The following is a 21,055-nucleotide window of genomic DNA, read 5'->3' on the forward strand; positions in this document are numbered from 1 at the left end:
GAGCCCGGAGTAGTGGTCGCCTGGCAAGCCCTGGCTGTGAGGTCAACAGGGCTGTGGAGTCTTCCTCAGGCAGCTCCGTGCCCCGCAGATGCTCAGGGGTCTGTCGTGTGAACAGGAGGAAGGGAGAACGGGTAGAGGGGCCCACAGGGAGCCCCTCCAGCCACCCGGTTTCATGGTGGACCGTCTGTCACCCCCACACTCAGAACACACAGCCCCTGCCCAGGCAGCCGCCCAGGCCCACCCAGGCCCTGCCTCCAGCTCAGCACATTGGGGGCGGCCCCTCCCTTCTGTCCAGACACGGCTTCTGGACGTCTGACGACCCATAACCACGAGACAGGTCACGTCACCTGCCCCCTAGTCCATCCACACACGCACACCCACACATTCCACACACCCCCATGCGGCCACACACGCACACACGTGCACACCCACACACGTGCACACCCACACATGCGCACGTGCACACCCACACGTGCACACGACACACGTGTACACGTGCACACCCACACATTCCACACACCCCATGCGGCCACACACGCACACACGTGCACACCCACACACGCACACAGGCTGCTCTGTCTGGTCTCAGCAGCTTCTGTCCTGCAGGGGCACAGGGGAGAGTGGAGCTCCTGGGCTTCCAAACCTGGGGCCCAGAAAAGCCCCACAGGGAGGCAGCCTGCACACAACCTTCTTAGCCAGCGCCCAGACGGCCAGGTGCCTGTGGGCCCCGAGGGCGAGGGGACGTGTGCCCTGGAGGACATGCGCCCTCCCGGGAAGGAGGCGCCTACAGCACACTGATGTCACCAGGACGGCGGCGGCCTTGCCAGACCCTCTGAGCTCGAGCATGTCCTCCCGACCCTCGAGACTCCCCCCAGCTTGGGTTTTTCTTAAATAACTTTATTGTTTAGAATAGTTTTAGCGTTTCAGAAAAAAATGCAATCCTACAGCCAGTTTCCCCTGTTAACGTGTTAGTGCAGCACAGTTATCAAGATTATTAACTAATATTGACATATCGTCATTATGAGCTGAAGAAGACACATTATTCAGATCTCCATCGATTCTACCTAATGTTCAGTTTCTGGACATCACATCTTGCATAACACGTTCCTTATGGAGGCTGCTTTGTGTGGGTCCTTGTGACTGTGACAGTTTTTTTTTTATTAACATATATTATTTGTTTCAGGGGTACGGGTCTGTGACTCATCAGGCTTACACAATTCACAGCGCTCACCGTAGCACATACCCTCCCCAATGTCCATCACCCAGCCACCCTCTCCCACCCCCTCCCCCCAGCAGCCCTCAGTCTGTTTCCTGAGATTAAAAGTCTCTTATGGTTTGTCTCCCTCTCTGCTTTCATCTTGTTTCATTTTTCTCTCCCATCCCCTATGATCCTCTGTCTTTTCCTCAACTTCCTCATATCAGGGAGATCATATGATGATTGTCTTTCTCTGACTTATTTTGCTCAGCATAATCCCCTCTAGTTCCATCCACGTCATTGCAAATGGCAAGATTTCATTTCTTTTGATGGCTGCATAGTCCATTGTGTGTGTGTGTGTGTGTGTGTGTGTGTCCCATTTTCTCCATCCATTCATCTGTGGATGGACATCTAGGTTCTTTCCATAGTTTGGCTATTGTGGACGTTGCTGCTCAAACATTTGGGTACACGTGCCCCTTCGGATCACTATGTTTGTATCTTTTTTTTTTTAAGATTTTATTTATTTATTTGACAGACAGAGATCACAAGTAGACAGAGAAGCAGAGAGAGAACAGGAAGCAGGCTCCCCGCTGAGCAGAGAGCCCGGTGCGGGGCTCTATCCCGGGATCCTGGATCATGACCTGAGCTGAAGGCAGAGGCTTTAACCCACTGAGCCACCCAGGGGCCCCACTACATTTGTATCTTTAGGGTAAATACTCAGTAGTGCCATTGCTGGGTCGTAGGGTAGCTCTATTTTTGACTTTTTGAGGACCCTCCATGCTGTTTTCCAGAGCGGCCGCACCAGCTTGTGCTCCCGCCAGCAGCGTAGGAGGCTCCCCTCTCTCTGGCTGTGACAGTTTCTGAGACTTGCTCCTTTTTGATGACCTTGGCAGTCTGGAATCAGTCACTGTGTAGACGCTCCTCCAGTGGGGTTTGTCTGAAGTTTATTGCACGAGCGGACCAACGTGCTGGGTTTCGGGAGCAGGACTGCAGGCTTCTGGCCTCATCACATCAAGGGCAGCACTACCACGTGCCTCACAGCGCGACGCGCCCTTTGCCTGACTCGGTGTGGCTGCCAGGTCTCCTCCCCACGATGCTTCTCTTCTGCCGCCCTCCTGCCAGACTGTGCTCCGTGGGAGGACTCGAGGGGCGGGAGGCGCTCTCTGGCTCACTGAGGATTGACTGGCCACGTGAATTATTTGGAATTCTTCTGTAACGGAGATTCATCTCTTCCACGTTCATTATTTTATAAAATCACGTCTTTACTTTACTCTTTGAGTTCGAATCAAATACAACTTCTCTGTTCCTGCCCACATCCTTCCTGGGAGCGACTCAGCTGTCCTCCGTGTCCCTCTGATGCGTGGCTGTGACTGTGCTCAGAACTCGTCTCGCAGCACGTCCTTTCTTAATGGAAAACACGCCAGGCTCATCTGCGCACCTCCTGCCCCCGTGCTAGAGCGAGTCCTTTCTCCAGATAGCCCCGCGCCTCAAGCTGGAGAGCGTCATTAGCACCGGTCACGGGGGTGCCTGGAGGCTCAGTTGGTTACGTTTCCGACTCTTCATTTTGGCTCAGGTTGCGATCGCAGGGTTGTGAGATCAAGCCCCACGCCCGACTCCGTGCCCAGCGCAGAACCTGCTTGCGAATCTCTCCTGTTCCCTCTGCCGCTCCAACCCCATTCATGTGCACCCACATACTCTCTCAATAAATAAATCAGTCTTTTAAAATAGAGAGAAAGAGGGAAAGGAAAGAAGGGAGGGAGGGAGAGAGGGAGGAAGGAAAAGAAAAAAAGGGGTACCTAGAAGATGGGGCCGCTGGGGCTGGCCTGTTGCCCCAAACATTCATGCGGGTCACTCTGCTCTAATACAGTCCCACGTGGACCATTCTGGCCTCTTCCCCTGGCTCACCTGTGAACTCTGGTCCCACAGCGAGAGCGTGGCTCCCCCACCCACCGCCTGTGCCCTGGTCGTTCAGCCCAGCGCGTGTGCAGTGTGGACAGCAAGCCCTCCCTTGGAAACAGTGCTCCTGCCAGAGTCCCCACGCTCCACACTCGGGGCTGGAGCCTTCAGCCCACAGAACCCACCCCTCCCTGGAGTGACTCAGCTCAGCACCTTCTCCCCACTCTCTAGTTAGGTTGTTTCTTCAAACTGTGACCAAGCGAGATTGTTTCGTGACATCCGCATTCCATCCTGAGATTTCCTCAAACTCCCAAATGATGTATTTTTCAGTGGACTACTGAGAGCAGCTCTGGGTTCACATCCAGTGTGAGGGGCAGCCGCCCAGATTTCCCGCGTGCCCCTGCCCCCGCCGTCCCCCTCCCCCCGGGGGCCCTTTGTTCCAGGGGCTCTGACGGGCGCCAGGGGCCGGGTCTACTGAGGGTCCCACATGGCTGTGCCTTCTGCGGTTTGGACAAAGCTCCAGCCACACGTCGTCGCCACTGTGGTCACACGGAGCCGGAGCTGTCGACCCCCGGTGCGCCGCCTACTCATTCCTCCCTCCCCCCAAACTGCCGGCAACCCCTGATCTCTTGACTAGCTCCTTAATTTTGACTTTTCCAGAACACCATGCGGTTGGAATCACCGTATGTACCCTTTCCAGGTTCTGTCCCTTCGTAACGTGCACTCGAGGTTTCTCATCTTTTCATGGCTTGATGGCTCATTTCTTTTTAGCTAACTTGACCTGTTAGGTTGGAGCTTAGGAGCTCCCAAATCCTCATGATCAGTCCACAAACCAACGATTTCTAGGATGTGGACATTGTCCCTTGGGTGTGCAAAGGTCCCCCTGGAACCAGATCCAGGACTTGGCCTCATGCAGGAGGAAGGGGCCAGAGCCCTGGGGTCCCCTTGGGGCTGCAGGGCAGCAGGTGGGAGAGGAGAGTTTGTCGGGCATGGTCCCCCTGGTCATCCCTGGGTCTTTCGGCAGCTAACCCTGGACAAGGAGCTCATCGACTTTGGCAGCTATGTGGTGGGGGAGACCACATCCCGGACTATCACGCTGACTAACGCCGGGGGCTTGGGCACCACGTTCAAGTTTCTTCGGATATCAGAGTCCTGTGAAATGGGCATCGCCCAGTCGGCCATGAAAATGGTGAGTGTGTTGCCTGTAGTTAGCTGTGGCTCCTCAGGCAGGGGTGGGGTATGATGCCTCCCCCCACCCAAGACAGTCCTGTGAGTGTGAAACAGTGGTGGTGGGAAGGAGCCTGTCAACACAGGGCTGGGTGTTATTGTCTAGCAAAGTGGGAAAAATTGGCTCCATAAGGGGCCACCAGGGGCTACCTGTCTGGTCCAGTGGCAACTGGACCCTGACCCCTCTCGAGTGTGTGGTGACTGATGGGGCAATGGCCAAGAGCTCCAAGCTTGAGAGCTACAGGGGACCCACCTTTCTCCCGACGTACCTGTGAAGTCCCTGCTTGGGACAGGCCAGCCAAGAGGACATGGCCTGAAAGCCACAGGCACACCCTGCCCACTCCTGTACATTTTCCAAAGGCATGAGGTGAGCCATGGTCTTTCCATGGGAAGGCCATGCAGACGTGCTGCTGAGAGAGTGGACACAACCCCAGAGCGACACAGGTGGGACCCCATCTGTGGAAACACTTCCGTCATACCCATGGGCACTGGGAGGTCTTTCGGGGATGAGGATGGGTGAGAGAGACTTCCTACGAGAAGCACTGAAGCTACCTTACACTTTTGGTCCAGTAGCGCAGGGGTCTCAGCAGAGGCCCTGGACGTATCTTCCGCAGGGAGGGACAGGACCAGTGGGGTAGGAGCAGAGGCGGGGAGGCCTGGGGTGTGAACCCGGAGCAGAGCCAGGAGAATGGTGGGTGAGGAGGTGGGCACAGGCTGGGTCAGCTTTCGGACCTGCAGGTCTCTGAGCCAAGAGTATGGAGCTGGGGCCTGGGGCACCGACCCCACATGGGGAGACAAACCACGTGTCCCAGGAAAAGAGGGCAGAGTGTCAGCATGGAGAGAGACCGTGGAATGGGCTGCATGTTGGAGGACCCAAGACCCGGCGTCAGTGCCTGTGGAGGAGCAAGGAGCAAGCCTGGACAGAGATGGGCGGTCAGGCCCTGCGCCCCTGGGCGGCAGTGGTCTGCACGCCTGGCTCCGGAGAGAGGGAGGAGGATCGTGGCCGGGCTCCCCACGGGCCCTGCTGGCAACAGGGGTCTGAGCAACAGAGTGGGAAAAGCAAATGGGAAACTGCCAGTAAGAGTGTCACGTTCCCTGTTTAGAGCAGTGCGTTCACAGATGACGACAAAAGCTTTTACGATAAAATCATCGCCAGCGCTTCTGAGCAACACATCAAGGGCAACGAGTCCTCTCCCACAGACATGCGAGGCCAGAAAGAGTCTGGGACGCTGGACAGCAAGGAGCAGGAAGAGGGGCGCCCCACGGGTGAGCTGGGCACCGGGGGGGACAGGCACCTGCTGCCTTCTAGGGGCTCTGACATGAGCCCCTGTGGTGCCAGAGGGCTGGACTGTGCAGTGTTTTTCTAGGACTTGGTTGTTAAGTGATAGTAAATAAGGAAATATATACATTCGGATAAATACGGGCTGTGGAGGGAAGTGAAATTTGCAGTCACAGGTACGCTAGATGAATATTTAAAGGAATTCCCAGCATTGGATGTCCAGGCCGGCCACAGGAGGCTCGGGGGTCCTTGTTGGGACAGTTGAGGAGCCCGCCCCAGGGGTGCAGCCACTGGATGGAGCAAAGGGGACGGGGAGGGAGGAAGACTGGGAGGCTCCACTGACAGGGTCATGGGACACTGCGCTGTCTAGGACCACCCCCAGCCCTGCCCGTCCAGAACAGTATGACGTGAGGACAGTTTACAGAGGAGTCCCCACCATTGGCCCCCAGCCCCCAGCAGGAATAGGAATTCCCTGCAGGCCCAGCCTTGCCCCGACGGCTGGTGGCCGTGTTCCTGTCACCTCCCTGCCTCCCTGGACAGTTCCCCTTCCACACACATGCAGGAAGGTGGATTTCTCGTGTCAGCCTCATGGGAACAGAGCCTGGAGGACTCACTCCCATGGCTCACGCCGCCATGGCGGTGGTTCCTCCCGTCTCCACCACCGTGCAGCGTCCTCATCCGTAGCCACCTTAGGTCACAGACCTGCGGCCCCCAGGCACGGGTGGGGCTTTGGGGTGTGTGCCACTGTGCCGCCCGCCGGCCACAACGGTCCCTGTGAGTGCGTGCAGGCCCGCTGCGTTCCCGTGGCCTCTCTCTTGTTCGCTCACCGCAAGGTCTTTTCCAACACGTTGGTGTCCATTCAGGTTCCCACCCGCCGCGTGTGGGACAGAGCTGCCCAGCAGAGCCACACCAGCCACATCTGTGGGAATCGACGGCTGATTCAAAAATTCCTGTGGGTACCCAGAGCACCTAGAGCACCCAAAAGAGTTGTGATAAAGACTGGAAGACTTGGAAAGCTCAGACTACCTGATTCCAGCACTTTCTCTAAAGCTACAGGGACAGGACCGTGTGCTCTGTGGCTACAAAGAGAGCGACACAGAGACTTGTAGGGACAGAACAGAGTCCAAAAGTAGGCCTGCACGCATACGGCCAGTCTAGCTTCACTGGAGATGCAAAGGTCACTCCTTGGAGAAAGAAAAACTGTCTTTTCCACAAATGAGACATTAATTAGGTAAACATACGCCCCCAAATGAACCTCCACCCGTTCCTCACGCTGTAAACAGAAGCTACTCAAAATAAATCATTAACCTCCACGTAAATGTGAAACTTCTGAACACGACACATGAGAAAACCTGTGTAATGGTGCATTGGGCAAAGATTTCTTAGATATGACCTCAAAAGTGTGATCCATTTTTTAAGAAATCACCACCTACTGTGGGAGGCAGCAGAAGCAGTTCTAAGAAGGGAGTGTGGAACCCCCAAGGCCTCCCGAAGCGTCTCAAGCAGCCGGAAGTTACACCTAACGGAGCCAGGAAAAGGAGAGCGGAGCCCAAACCCAGCAAACGAAAAAATAATAAAGATTAGAACAGAAGTAGATGAAACTAAAACACAAAAACAAAAAAGCAAACAGTAGAATGAGTCAATGAAGCCAGGAGTTGGTTCTTTCAAAAGATCAACAAAACTGAGAAACCTCCAGCCAGATGAGAGAGAGAGAGAGAGAGAGAGAGGGACGACCCAAATGAATGAAACCCCAGTGAAGGAGGAGAAACAACACCCACTGCCACAGAAGCTCAAGCAGCCGCCACAGACGGCACAAACCCCTGTGCGCCACGGTGCCGGGGCTTGGTGGGTGCCGCTTCTGCCTTCGGCTCAGGTCACGACCCTGGGGTCCTGGGATCGAGCCCCGCGTCAGGCTCCCTGCTCTGCAGGGTCTGCTTCCCCTCTCCCTCTCCCCCTTCTCCTTACCTGTGATCGCTCTCTCTCAGACAAATAATTAAAAAAAGAAAAGACAGGTGCCTGGGTGGCTCAGTGGGTTAAAGCCTCTGCCTTCGGCTCAGGTCATGATCCCAGAGTCCTGGGATCGAGCCCCTCATCAGGCTCTCTGCTTGGCGGGGAGTCTGCTTCCCCCTCCCTCTCTGCCTGCCTCTCTGCCTACTTGTGATCTCTGTCTGTCAAATAAATAAATAAAAATCTTTAAAAAAAAAAAAAAAAGAAAAGAAAAAGGAAACCTATATGCCAACAAATTGGACAACCTGGGGGAATGGGCAAGTTCCTAGAAACATGCACCTTCCAGAACTAAAGCAGGAAAAAACAAAGTCTAAATAGACAAATCGAATGAAATAGAATCAGTGATCAAAATCTCCCAACAAGCAAAAGGCCAGGACCAAACGGCTTCGCGGGCGATTTCTTTTTTTTTTTTTTTTTTAAGTTTTTTATTTATTTTAGAGTGAGAGAGAGAGCACAAGCAGGAAGGGAGGAGCAGAGGGAGAGGGAGAAGCGGGCTCCCTGGGGCTTGATATCCGGACCCCAGGATCATGACCTGAGCTGAAGGCAGACGCTTCCCCATCTGAGCCCCCCAGGCGCCCTACAGTCCACAGGTCTAATGTAATCCCTATCAAAATGCCAGCAGCCTTTTTCTCAGAGCTGGAACAAGGAACAAATAATCCTAAAATTTGTGTGGAACCACAGAAGACCCTGACTAGCCAAAGCAATCTTGAAAAAGAAAAGAAAAACAAAACTGGAGGTATCATAATTCCAGACTTCAAGTTATATTACAAAGCGGTAGCAATTAAAACAGTGTGATATTGGCACAAAAGTAGACACATAAGTCAATAGAACAGGATAGAAAATCCAAATACGAACCCACAATTATACAGTCAATTAATCTTCAACAAAAGAGGAAAGAATGTCCAATGGGGAAAACAGTCTCTTCCACAGACGGTGCTGGGAAAACTGAGCAGCCTCGGGCAGCAGCATGAACCCGGACCACTTTCTTACACCATAAAAATAAACTCAAAATGTTTTTAATGACCTAAATATGAGAACCATCAAAATCCTAGAAGACAGCACAGGCAATAACCTCTTTGACACTGACCATAGCAATATTTTTCTAGACACGTCTCCTAAGGCAAGGGAAACAAAAGCAAAAGCAAACTTTTGGGCCTGCACAGAGATAAAAAGTTTCTGCACAGCGAAAGAAACAGCCATAAAACTGAAAACCTACCGAGCAGGAGAAGATATCGGCAAATGACACAGCCGGTAAAGGGTTAGTATCTAAAATCTGAGATACATGCAACTCAATGCCCCAAAGGGCAACAACGCAATTTCAAAAATGGGCGGAAGACCTCCAAGCGGCCGACAGACCTGAGGAGACGGTCAGCGCGACTCAGCACCGGGGACACACAGATCAAAACCACAGCGAGCTGTCACCTCCTGCCTGTCGGAAGGGCTGAGTCAACAACATGAGAAACGACGGGCGTTGGCGAGGACATGGCGAAGGGGAGCCTTGTGCGCTGCTGGGGGGACACGAGCTCATGCGGCCACCCTGGCAAACCCTGGGGAGGGTCCTCAGAAAGTCAAAATAAGAAAAATAGGGGGAAAAAAAGTAAAAAATAGAGCTACCCTATGAGCCAGCAATGTCAGTACTGGGCACTTACCAAAGAATACAAAGATACTACCTCACGCGGCCCTGTGTGGACATTATCTCCAAGAGCCAAACTGTGGGACTCGCCAAAGCAGCATGAGTAGACAGACGAGGACGTGGTGCAGAGAACGGACTCGAACTGCAGCAACGTCTCGCCCCTCGCAAAGACACGGTTGGAGCTAAAGAGTATTGTGCTGAGCAAAATAAGTCAGAGACAGACCCTGGGTCACCTCACACAGGTGAGATTTAAGGGGAAAATGAGCAAAGGGGAAAAAGAGAGAGAGGCAAACCAAGAAACAGACTCGACTACAGAGAACACACAGACAGTCACCGGAGAGGAGGAGGAGCCGGGGGACGGGGGAACGAGGGCCGGGGCTGAGGGAGTCCCCGTCTCATGATGGAAAAACTGAAATAAGTAATAAAATAAATTGAAAGTTACAACCCGGACTTCATTAAAACTGAAAACACCTGCCCTTGCGAAGATAGTGCTGAGAGAATGCAGAGGCGAGACTTTCCATATCAGCGAATGACGCGTCTGCTGAAGACCACGCCCGGCATACGCAAAGAATTTCCAAAATTCGATGAGAAAGCAAATGATCCAGTTTAAAAACGGGCAGGAAGGGTGCCTGGGTGGCTCAGCCAGTTAAGCGTCCTCTTGGTTTCGGCTCCGGTCATGATCTCAGGTCACAGGATCGAGCCCCACGTTGGGCTCTGGGCTCTGCAGGGAGTCTGCTTGGGATTCTCTCTTTCTCTCTCAAATAAATAAATAAAAATAAAAGCTTTTCTTAAAAATGAGCAGAACCTTAGACATTTCACCGAAGAATGTCTGTCGCCAGTGTTTCTGCACGTGAGAAGGTGGTCGGCACCCTTAAAACCACGATGGATTGCACTGCTCGTGTATTAGGACGGCTGGATCCGAGCCAGAAACGAGGCGAAAAGCTGGCCCAGCAGGGGCTGGTGGGGAGCCGCGGTGACCCCGTCTGCTGCTGGGTGTATGTCCACGTGGGAGAGCTTAGCCCTTTCTTACCAAGGTACACAAGCATCGCACAACCCTGACACCCCACTCCTGGGTATTTACCAAGAGAAATGGAAACCTATAGTGGAAGGGAAGATTGTACGCGAACATCTCCAGAGGGTTTGTTTGTAACCGCCACAAACCAGCATCCTGTGCCAGGGGACCAAGTTGGTGACTCGGCAGTGGCGCGAATCCCGGAGGGGGCCACCGTCAGGAAAGGTCGGGCTCCCAGGTGGCGGACGGTGACTCCGTTTGCGTGGTGTCCTGGGAGGGCGAAACTGTACAGATGAGTGGCTCCGGGTCGGGGCAGGGGCCGGCTACAAAGGGGTGCACGGGCTTTGTGGGGAGGGAGCCATTCCGTGTCTCCACGGCGGTACCGGCTGCGCTGTGAGCTTTTGTCAACACTTGCAGGTTACACTGAAATGGGCGGATTTTCCTGCGGGCGAACGATTCCTTCATAAAAAGGGGCGGAAAGGAAGTCATTCGGCGCCCAGGACAGCAGCGCGGCCATCGGGCGGGTCAGACGCAGAGCGAGAGAGAAGCGCTCACACCACACGCAAAGCCCTCATGGAGAAGGACGTGTGGCTTGCTGGAAAACGACCCAATAAAGCTTGTAGAAGTAAGAACGTGATCGTCAAAACGGGAACCCCAATCACGGGATAAACCGCAGAGAGACATTGCTGAGGAGGGACCCAGGGAAGCTTCTCACTCCAGACAGACAGACAGACACGTGAACGCCTGGTACAAGCCACGGAGGACAGGGGGAGGAGGTCTCAGCTGCCTCCTCGAGTCCGGAAATGGTCGTATCTAGTGACAGACTTGTGAGAACTTTCTAAAATGTTGAAACACATCTAAAATCGTATCTGTACCCCGAAAGTGGGTAAATACCCACTCCTCTGACGGAGAGCAGAGAACCGGACACATGACGAAAGGAAGTTCTCGCGACTGTTACTGAGCCCAACTCCAGACCTGATGAACGTTTGCGCGTTCTTAGCAAACGGATCAGCACAGTTCCACACTGGGACACCAAGGGACCCCAACCACAATCTACGCAGAATGAAACAGTGACCACAAGGTCTACCCTGGCCTCAGGCTGTCATAGTTCTTACCCCTGAAACAGACAAGGACATCAACATCAAGATGGGGACAGCCGGGGCATCTGGGTGGCTCAGTGGGTGAAGCCTCTGCCTTCGGCTCGGGTCATGATCCCAGGGTCCTGGGATCGAGCCCCACATCGGGCTCTCTGCTCAGCAGGGAGCCTGCCTCCTCCTCTCTGCCTGCTTGTGATCTCTGCCTGTCAAATAAATAAATAAAATCTTTAAAAAAAACAAAATGGGGACAGCCGACGGCCCCTCCCCCACCCAGGTGACAGCTGTGGCTGCTGAGTGGGGCGACAGGTCTGCCAGGTTGGGGGCACCCAGACCAACCCCAGACCCCAGAAACGGTGCGCACTACCCTGCAGGTGAATCGTCCTGCAATGCCGGGCACACGTGTGTCAGGGGCAGGCCTGGGGCAGGCCGTCAGAGGGCACCCGGGATCTCCATGGTGGCCAGCCAGGCAGCCCAGGCACGGGACTGGGAACGGTGCTGACCTTCACCTCTCCTGTCGCAAAATCCACAGAAAGACCTTCTCAGACAAGTGGAATCAGCATCTGCTTTCAGGGGCCCTTCCTGACAAATAGCCACGGGGCAGGTCAGCACGCACAGGCCACCAGCGGGGGACATGCCAGCGGCACACGCACAGGCCACCAGTAGGGGACATGCCAGCAGCACACACACGGGCCATGCTAAGTAGCGGGGACTCGGCTGGGACACTTGGAAGGGAGCATCATTGTAAACTCTCAGGCCTTGGTCCCTCTGCTCTACGGGCCACCAGAAGCGTCCCCGTCCCCAGGCCTACTCCAGCACGTCCTCCCTCCCTCGGCCCCAGTGCTCCTCTCTGCTGGGCCTTCTAGTTTCCTCCTCTGACCAGACAACCTTCAGAGCCCACTCTCTAGTCCCCCGACCCCCAAAGGGCTGGCTCATTCCAGCTCCTCTGGCTCCGGCCCTCCAACCACTGCACCCCACCAGCCACACACAGCCAGCTCCTCACCAACCTCTCCTCCCCCAGCCTCGGCAACCCGCCCCCAGTCTCCAGCTCCCGAGGCCACGGTGCCCTGTCCTTGTCCGCCTGAGAAGTCCCTCCCCACTCTGCCCCTCCTGTGCCACTGAGTCATTCTTTGCAGAGCAGGGCTGGAGGGAGGGAGCTGGCTGGGAGCTGTTGCACCCGGAGGAGGAGGGGCCAGATCCCCTGGGCCCCATGGGCTGCCCGGCCAGCCCTCTCATCCGGACCTCCTCCTCTTCCAGAATCCGACAGAGTGACCGTGACCACTGTGGTGACCATACCCCACAACGAGGAGCTGACAGAGATCTCGCTGGGAGAGGTCAGCAAGGCCCGCTGCCCCACAGGCCGCCTTCCTCCAGGCGTGCCCTCCCGACCGGCTGCCCCCTTCCCCGGGCAGACCCTTCCACTTGACCAGGGCCGGATGAGGCTTGTCTGGCCTCTCAGTCTCTGGGCAGCTGGCACAGCCAGCCAGCCTGCGGCCACCCCCGTCCCAAGAGGGGACCGGGCAGGACTGGAGCAGCAGAGGGACCGGCAGCAGAGCGTCCACTGCGAGAAGACACGGCGGGCCTGGAGCATGGAGTGTGTGTGGGGGGGGGTGCGCGCGCGCGTGCGTGTGTGTGTGCATGTGCGCACAGGGCCCAGGTCATGGAGAGGACAAGTACACACATGTGGGGTTCTGCTATGATGCTGGGCAGTAAGTCCTTGAAGGGCAGGCCCAGTCCACCCAAGCACACTCACTGTTGTGGTGGTGACGCGGCCCAGGGTGAGGACGGGGGAAGCGCCTTGACGGAAACATGAAGGCCGATTGGCCTCTCTTCCCACGCAGAACACAGAGGGTGAGATCGGCCCCTTCAGCTCCGTCAAAGTGCCGGTCACCTTCACGCCGGTCATCCCAGGAGAGGTCCAGACGAAGTTCAAGGTTGTGTTCAAGAATCAGCAGTGCCCGACCGTGAGTACCCCACCGCGGCACGGCCCAGCCCGTGGTCCCTGCCCCCCTGCGCTCCCCCCCCACCACAACCCTGTGAGGACACTGAGCGCGCTGCCCGTGCTTGGACAGCCAGTCGGTGGCCCGGATGGTAGGCTCCACAGCTGAGACACACGCACATGCACGTGCACACGCACACGCCTATGCACACACATCCATGCGCACACGTACGGAGCCCCTGCCTCAGTCACTAGGAATGCCTCTTCTCACTCCAAGTAGTTACTGTCTTGACTTGGCAATCTAGTCACTTATCGAAGATTTGTTAGGTCTTGCTCAGAGACCATGATCTGCAGACTCTGTCGTCATTTAATTTGTTGCTACGTTTGTTGTGACCAAAGGCACAACTGAGTTTATTGACATGACGTGTGCACGTGTGTATCAGAGCTGTAAGCAAATTCCCGACCTGGGGGATCACACGGCTCATGCCCTCAGTGCTTTCCTGGTCCTGAGACCACAGACGCGGTCTGTCTTTAACCCGCGATCTTCTTGTCTGTGCCCCAGGGACCCTGTGGCCTAGGGTCTGCCAGCTGGGGTGTTCGAATTCTCACGAGCCCCATCCTGTGGGCCGGCGGCCCCCTCCCCAGGCCGGGGATCCTGGAGGAAGGTGTGTGGAGGCCTCAGCTTGCCACCATCACCCCAGGATAGTGCCTCCCCTACTGGGCGTCTGTCCAGCCTGGGAGGGGTTGTTGGGCACAGGCTGTCCCTGCAGGACCCCCACAGACCCCCAAACGTCCTGAGACCCAGGACTCGGGGTCTGACTGGGAGGAGCTGGTGGCCACGGACGGGAGAGAAGTGCTTCCCTCTGTCCCTGGTCGCTTCGAGACCTCTGAGCCTCCACCTGCATTGGCCAGGAGAGTTGGCGAAGTGTGCGTGTGTCTGGGAGATCATTATTCTGTAATGAAAGGGTTTGTTTAAGCAGCTGAAAGCACGGACCATCAGGAAGCTATGTGATGGGTGCGTGACAACGCATTATGCTAGTCTATCTTCTTATGTTTGAACGTTTTGATAATAAGGATTGTTTAAAGTATATAATGTGAAAACTGCCACAGAACTCCAACACGTGGCCGCTTTAACAAGTAACCTTCCAACGCTCGTACGTCCTAAAACCCCGCAGCTGGGCATCACCCGTCGGCCCACAGAGGTGTGTGTCACTGACTTGGCACCTTCAAACTCAGTTGTATTTCAGAGTCATGGGCATCGCTATCGACGTGCCGGTCTGGGTGCCGAAGCCCAGTGTGGACCTGAAGATTTGTATGTATGACCGGCTGTACCAGGACTCCGTCCTCGTGCACACTCGGTGAGCGCTGCGGGCAGCGGAGCCCCGGCCCACGTGCGCCATTCGGCCGGACCTCCCGCCGGGTCGACTCTCATGGTCATCCTGGTGGGAGGCACAGCAGGGCCAGAGTCAGACGCGGAGGGAGTCAGAGGGGAAGACGAGGCCTGGCCACGGCCAGGGAGGCAGTACCTCTAGACCCGGAGAAGGGCCAGAGCCCTAGAAGGAGACAGCCCTGGCCACAGGTGGACCTTAGCCAGAGGGACCCATGTTCTGGTTCTGACCTCCAGAACTCCAGGAGAATAAGTCTGTGTTGTTCCAAGCCCCTGGGTCTGTGGTGAGCGGCTCCAGCAAGAAAGGGACGCCCCCCCCCCATCCACGCCCTTGTCCTTGGCGCCTCATGGACACAGACAGGAAAACCAGGAGCACAGCCATGAGAGGAAAAGCGGACAGAGCCCCAAGGAAAGAAGCAAGTCTCTCTCTAGGGGTCTTGCAAAGGCGTCCAGACACCAGACCAGTCATTTCTAAAAGCTTTTTACTGACATACAGCTTAGATGGAGAAAAGTAGGCAAAGGCCGTGGTTAGCTCTTAGGCAACTGTCATTCCCCAAATAGGCCTGGTGCCGGTACCTGCTGATGCCAGGCCCCCGGGTTTCGCGAGCCCTGCCTCCAGCACAGACCCGGCTCGTAGGTGTGGAAGTCCCGCAGACTTCCTCCGTGACCCTGCGTCTGTGTGGGGACATACCTGTCCCCGTGCCAGGACCACAAACATCGGGGACTCGGGAGGGGCCCTGTGGACTTGTTTGGGAAACTAGGGTGAGCGGCCTCTGCCGGTTTATCTCAGGGCTTGAGGTGCAGCTGCTTTTGGGGGCGGGGGCATCTGTAGGCCTATGGGATAAACAAAGGTCCCAGCTGCACACCCAGGGCGTGGGTCTGTGACAGAGTCAGCCAGGTCACTTGGTTTGCAGGAGACTCAAAGGCAGGGTGGGGACTGCCATGAAGTGGGGACACTTCATGGTAGGAAAAGGGAAGGTTCCAGGTGAGCCCAGACAGGGCCCAGTGAGCAAGAGGCCCTGACTAGAAGCAACACCCCACGCACCCGACGCCTCTGGCTGCTTCAGAGTTGGAGGAGGGGCAGAGCCGGGGAAGCGGCCTCAGGCCCTTCCCCAACCTTCGCCTGGGCAGGAGTATGGCAGAGCCCCACAGGCTAGGGGGTACCCCGCCCCGTGCCCACACCCCTCCAGGTCCTCGCACTGGGTACGCCTGTCCTGCAAAGTTCTTCCCAGAAAACACCAGCCTCTGAGAATTGACTGGGGCCGTATTTCCATGGTGGGCCTTCTGTTTGTAGGAACTCCTCCCCAGGAAACCATCCCTTAGCAAGCAGGGCTATGCACATGCACCCATGGGCGTCCGGGGTGCGCGAGGGGTATCAGTCCCATGGGTGCAGACACTCAGCGTTGCCGTCTGGTGTCCCCGGGTGTCCCGCAGGTCGAAAGCGGCACTGCGTCTGAAGTTCGAAGTGTGCAGGGAGCTGCGGGAGCACATGGAGCTCCTGCCAGAGACGGGCTACATCCAGGCCCAGTCCTGCTACGCCGTGCAGCTCAAGTTCCTGCCGCGGTGAGTGCCCGGGGAGCCCGCCGTGGGCAGCTCGCAGGTCAGTGGCCCTGTCCTTTTCCAAGCTGAGTGTGTCCTCTCTTCCAGACACTCCCTCCCAGACGATGCAGGGAAGTATTTTGACAAGGAAAGCAGAGTCCTAGAGGCCCCGATGACAATCCGGGTGGCTGACCAGGTCTGCGTGGGACACTCCCCGGGAATGCTGGGCACTCATGTGGAGTCAGGGCCCTGGCGGGTTCCCGGCCCAGCAGCCCCTACACGGCGACCGTGAAGGCCGGGTGTCTGTGGCTCAGGAGAGACCTATGAGGGCTGTGAGGGGCCAGCGGGGCGTCCTCCCGTCACCAGAACCCACACGCGCCCACGTGTACGCTCACAGGGAGTGCACGTGTGTATATGCACGCGCGCTCGTGCACCCCCCACCCATGCCCACCCAAGGCTCCTCCCTTCCTCTCTGGCACCTGCTTCCCTGTCCTCCCAAGTCACTGACGACAGGCAAGTGGCCTTTCCCAAAGCAAGTCTGTGTCTGGCCCAACGCTTCTGCCTTTCTCATGTGTGGAGTCATTTGCAGAAACAGACACAAGTAATTGTGGCATCCTCGCCGTGTCCCCTTCAGATCAAGCCGGTGGTGTTTACCGTGCATGCTGTGGTCACCACCTCGGACCTGGAGCTCAGTCCCTCGGCCGTGGACTTTGGCTACTGCACGATCTACGAGGCCATCAGGACACAAATCAGCCTCTACAACCACTCCCTCCTGCCCCAGGGCTTTGGGTTCGTCGGGGTCCCCAAGGTGCCTCGCTCGGTCAGGGAGGGGCATGGGTGCAGGGACAGAGTTGGGAAGCTCTAGGGATGGGCCAGGCCGGTGCTGCCCCCAGGATCCTGATGCCCAGCCCCAGGTGGCCTCACCCCTCCCCAGATTCCATGCCCGCCTCCAGGCCCGTCAGCCTGCGTCTCTCCCTGCCTGTCCCCCTCCTCGTCCCCATATCCCCACCTCGCCTTGCTACTCTGTACCAGCCTTTCTCTCCCTCCCTGGCCCATGCCCTGGCAGGACTCCAGACCTCTCCCTCTGCTCCTTCCAGAAGTCTGGCCTGCCTGGGCCCACAGGGCAGTCAAGATGAGGCTCAGAGCAGGCTGCCCGCAACGCTCTGTGGGCCAGTCCGCCGCCAATCCCGCCACCCCCTTACGCGTATGCCGACACATGTATGAACGCGACTGCGCACGCGCATCTGCTCACGCGCACAGACGCATCGTGACAGACACACGGACAGCTCGCACGCGCACGTGCGCTCACACACGGACGTCCTCACAGAGATGCTGACACACGCACAATCACACACACCCGCGTACTCGTACACTCTCACGCACACGCCCAGACGCTCACACACTCACACGCTCGGCCACATGCATGTCCACGCAGCCCCCACGATACGCCCCAGCAGACCCCAGTTTTCACTCTGGGGTCAGTGGTTTGCCGTTTGCCAGTTTGTGGACATCCAGCCCAATGACGGGTTTGGGACAATCCTGCCGCTGGAAATGCTCCAACTTGACGTGATCTTCCAACCCACCAAGGCCAAGGAGTACGACTTCGAGCTCGTTTGCAAGTCCGAGATCAACCGGTGAGCCTGGAAGGCAAGAGGCATGCGGAGGGCCGGGTGGGGGGCAGTCCCGCCCCCAGACTCAAGCACTGGCAGCTGGGTCGGCTGCGGGGCTGGGCTGAGGCACGACGGACCGCCAGGACCTCAGACCCAGGTACAGGCTCCCGGGATCCGGGACTTCGCTTGCCAGGCCAGCTCGCCCTGTGCGCCCGCGTGCGCGCGCGTGTGTGTACACATGTGTATGAGAGTACGAGCATGGGAGCAGTACGAGTGTGTGCATGTGTGTGTGCACATGCGCGTGTGAGCGTGAGGGTGTGCGTGAATTGTGTGAGCGTGCGCTACAGACGTGTGTGTGTGTGCAAGCATGCACTTGCTGACGTGTGGTGTGCATGCACATGCAGAGTGTCCCTCTGCACCTAGGAGGACCTGGGCAGGAGCCCTACTCACTCTAATGCACCATGTGATGGGGACACTCCCTGGACCTCCCTGGGCTTCCCATTTCCACCCTGACAAGTGGGATGGAGGAGGTGGTAGAAAGAGAGGAACAAACAGGGTGCTGAAGGGGGGGTCTGGGATAAGGGCTGTGTTCTTGTTGCTGCCTGAGGTTATCTATCCCAGTGAGGAACGTTCTAGAGCACCCTGTGCAGGTGTCCAGCTGGGCACCAAGCCCCACTGCCCGCCCTCCTGTTTCTCTTTGTCTCTTCTGTTCCCACCTACATTCCAGCCTGAGCTGTCATTTGACCCTGTCTGGGGTCAGAGAGCCCAGGGCCCACGGGCCAAGCCCTCTTCTGGCCCCGGGAATATGGCCATGGGCAGGACCACTGGTCGCCTGGGATCTGACAGGCTTGTAGGTGAGCAGGGGTGAGTCCACAGGCTGTAAGAGTTTAGAGAGTGAAGGGCAGAGTTAGAACCCACAAGGAAGGGGCGCCTGGGTGGCTCAGTGGGTTCAGCCTCTGTCTTCAGCTCAGGTCATGATCCCAGGGTCCTGGGATCGAGCCCTGCATCAGGCTCTCTGCTCAGCGGGGAGCCTGCTTCCTCCTCCCTCTCTCTCTGCCTCTCTGCCTACTCATGATCTCTGTCTGTCAAATAAATAAATAAAATCTTTAAAAAAAAAAAAAAAAGAACCCACAAGGACAATCGATGGCCTGACTACCCACCTGCCACATCCCCCATCAGGGTGTTGGGTAAAACCCGCTGCCTCCCAGTCATAAGAATGGCAGCATCTGGCCAGTCTCAGTCAAGCCTTGGTGATGCCGCCCCTGACAAGTGGGGGCAGGGGGCGCTTCTGGTTCTTTCTGTGCAACAAAATGAAGGTGGGCCTAAGTGAGTCGCCAGAGAGGGACTGTTCAAGATAACATTGCAAGACACGTCCTGTGATGTGGGCGCACAGGGAGAGGTTCATAGGGTTGAGTGATGCTGGGGAGCAAAGCTCCTTCCACGCCCACCCCCAGCCCCGCCACTCCTGATGCTGGAACCAGCTGGAGAACAGCAGCTCCATCCACCATCCTGAAACACATCCAGTGAACTCTCTTTCTGTGTGTAATGATGATCACACTTGAAACATTTACCGTTCTTCAATTAACCGCATACTAATAATAACCTCAATGATATTCCCACACAGAAGGATTTTTGTTCCACATTTAGAGCCTGTGGTCACAAGATGTAAAAATACATATTTCAGTACTTCAGTGTGTGTGCAACATCGCCGTCACAGCTGGGTTACGACAGGGCAGTCAACATCAGAGCCTTAAAATGTATGTAATTAGGATGACATTCAACATGGAGAGGACAGTAGAAATCTGGGTTCGAAGATGTGAACTGGAAATATTCCAGTGGTTAAAATACCAAATATCTGGGTGGGTTTTTGGATATATTATCTTAACTCAAATACCAGGCAGATCACACTCGGTCCAAGAACACTCAAACCGAGGTTAAAGATTAGTTTTTAAACGTCACAGCCCAGGTGCCTGGCCAACAGGTCCATGTTCCAGGAGGGAAAGCCCCCTCCCACATCCCTTCTTTTTCTTTAAAGGATAATGGCGGAAATTAACTCCCTGGGGTGTACAGATTCCTGCACTCGTATTCAAAGACCAATCCATCGGTTTTATTTTTAAATGCCAATGAATATTTAACAAAATAAGCCAGAAATTAACTCCTCTGCAATTTGGGATGAAATTTTTAGCTCTCCACTTTAAATGGGTGCAGGGGTATACAGGATCTTCCTCGTTTAAGATTTTATTTATTTTTTTAAAGCTTTTATTTATTTATTTGACAGAGATCACAGTAGGCAGAGAGGCAGGCAGAGAGAGGGAGAGGAGGAAGCAGGCTCCCTGCTGAGCAGAGAGCCCGACGTGGGGCTCGATCCCAGGACCCCGGGATCATGACCTGAGCCGAAGGCAGACGCCTAACCCACTGAGCCACCCAGGCGCCCCAAGATTTTATTTATTTGAGAGAGAGCGCGTGCACAAGCAGGGGAGCGGCAGGCAGGGGGAAGCAGGCTCCCCGCTGAGCAGGAAGCCCAATGCCTGACGGATCCCAGGACTCCGGGTCATGACCTGAGCCGAAGGCAGACGCTTTACCAACTGAGCGACAGTATCTTCGAAAAAGAGTAAAATTCACTAATGAGGTAGCAAAATCTGTGACAACTGCTGTCGTGGTCCCAGGCGCTGCTGTGCCCATGCAGGCCACCATCTCCCTCAGGGGCCACCTTCCACAGCGTAGAGGGACCCCGCAAATGGCGGCCCCACTGAGCCGCCCACACCCGCCCTTCCAGGTGCTTCAAGCTGGCGTGCCGAGCTGTGGGCGTCCACCCGCCCCTGGAGCTGTCCCACTACCAAGTCAAGTTTGCGGCCACCTCCCTGTATGACATGTCCGTGGCCACCCTGTACGTCATCAACTCTCACGTGAGCATGAACTCACTGACCCACTCCGTGCCCCGCATCGGCTCCGAGGACGCCTCTCCCGTGGGGCCCACGTCCTTCGAGTTCCTGCTGCCCCCGGACTCGCCCATCACCATCTCGCCCTCCGTGGGGACCGTGCTGCCAGGAAAGGCAGGTGTGGGCCCCATGGGTAGGCTGGGGGCGGAGCTCTGTTGGGGTGCTTGGCTCTGCCCACCCTTGGCCGCAGCAGCGCAGCCTGGACGGCAGAGGTCGGGTGAGCTTGTGCCTTGTCAGACACAAGCAGGGCCAAGGACGTCTCCGTGGCTCGTGGACACGGGCAGGGCGAGGAGGCCTA

General features: G+C 56.3%; 1 protein-coding gene across 1 annotated transcript in view; it reads left to right on the forward strand.

Moving 5' to 3' along the window:
* Window positions 1-21,055, forward strand: part of LOC111154854 (cilia and flagella associated protein 74) — a 61,075-nt gene that overhangs the window by 33,416 nt on the left and 6,604 nt on the right. The window contains 10 exon segments of the mRNA XM_022514790.1: window positions 4,116-4,280; window positions 5,422-5,584; window positions 12,601-12,677; window positions 13,185-13,307; window positions 14,519-14,640; window positions 16,104-16,232; window positions 16,317-16,404; window positions 16,843-17,016; window positions 17,709-17,842; window positions 20,595-20,871. Of these exon segments, the coding sequence (XP_022370498.1) occupies window positions 4,116-4,280; window positions 5,422-5,584; window positions 12,601-12,677; window positions 13,185-13,307; window positions 14,519-14,640; window positions 16,104-16,232; window positions 16,317-16,404; window positions 16,843-17,016; window positions 17,709-17,842; window positions 20,595-20,871 (1,452 nt within the window).

The sequence above is a fragment of the Enhydra lutris genome, unplaced genomic scaffold (genome assembly GCF_002288905.1).
Source record: "Enhydra lutris kenyoni isolate GAN:26980312 unplaced genomic scaffold, ASM228890v2 scaffoldscaffold38, whole genome shotgun sequence".
Classification (NCBI taxonomy): domain Eukaryota; kingdom Metazoa; phylum Chordata; class Mammalia; order Carnivora; family Mustelidae; genus Enhydra; species Enhydra lutris.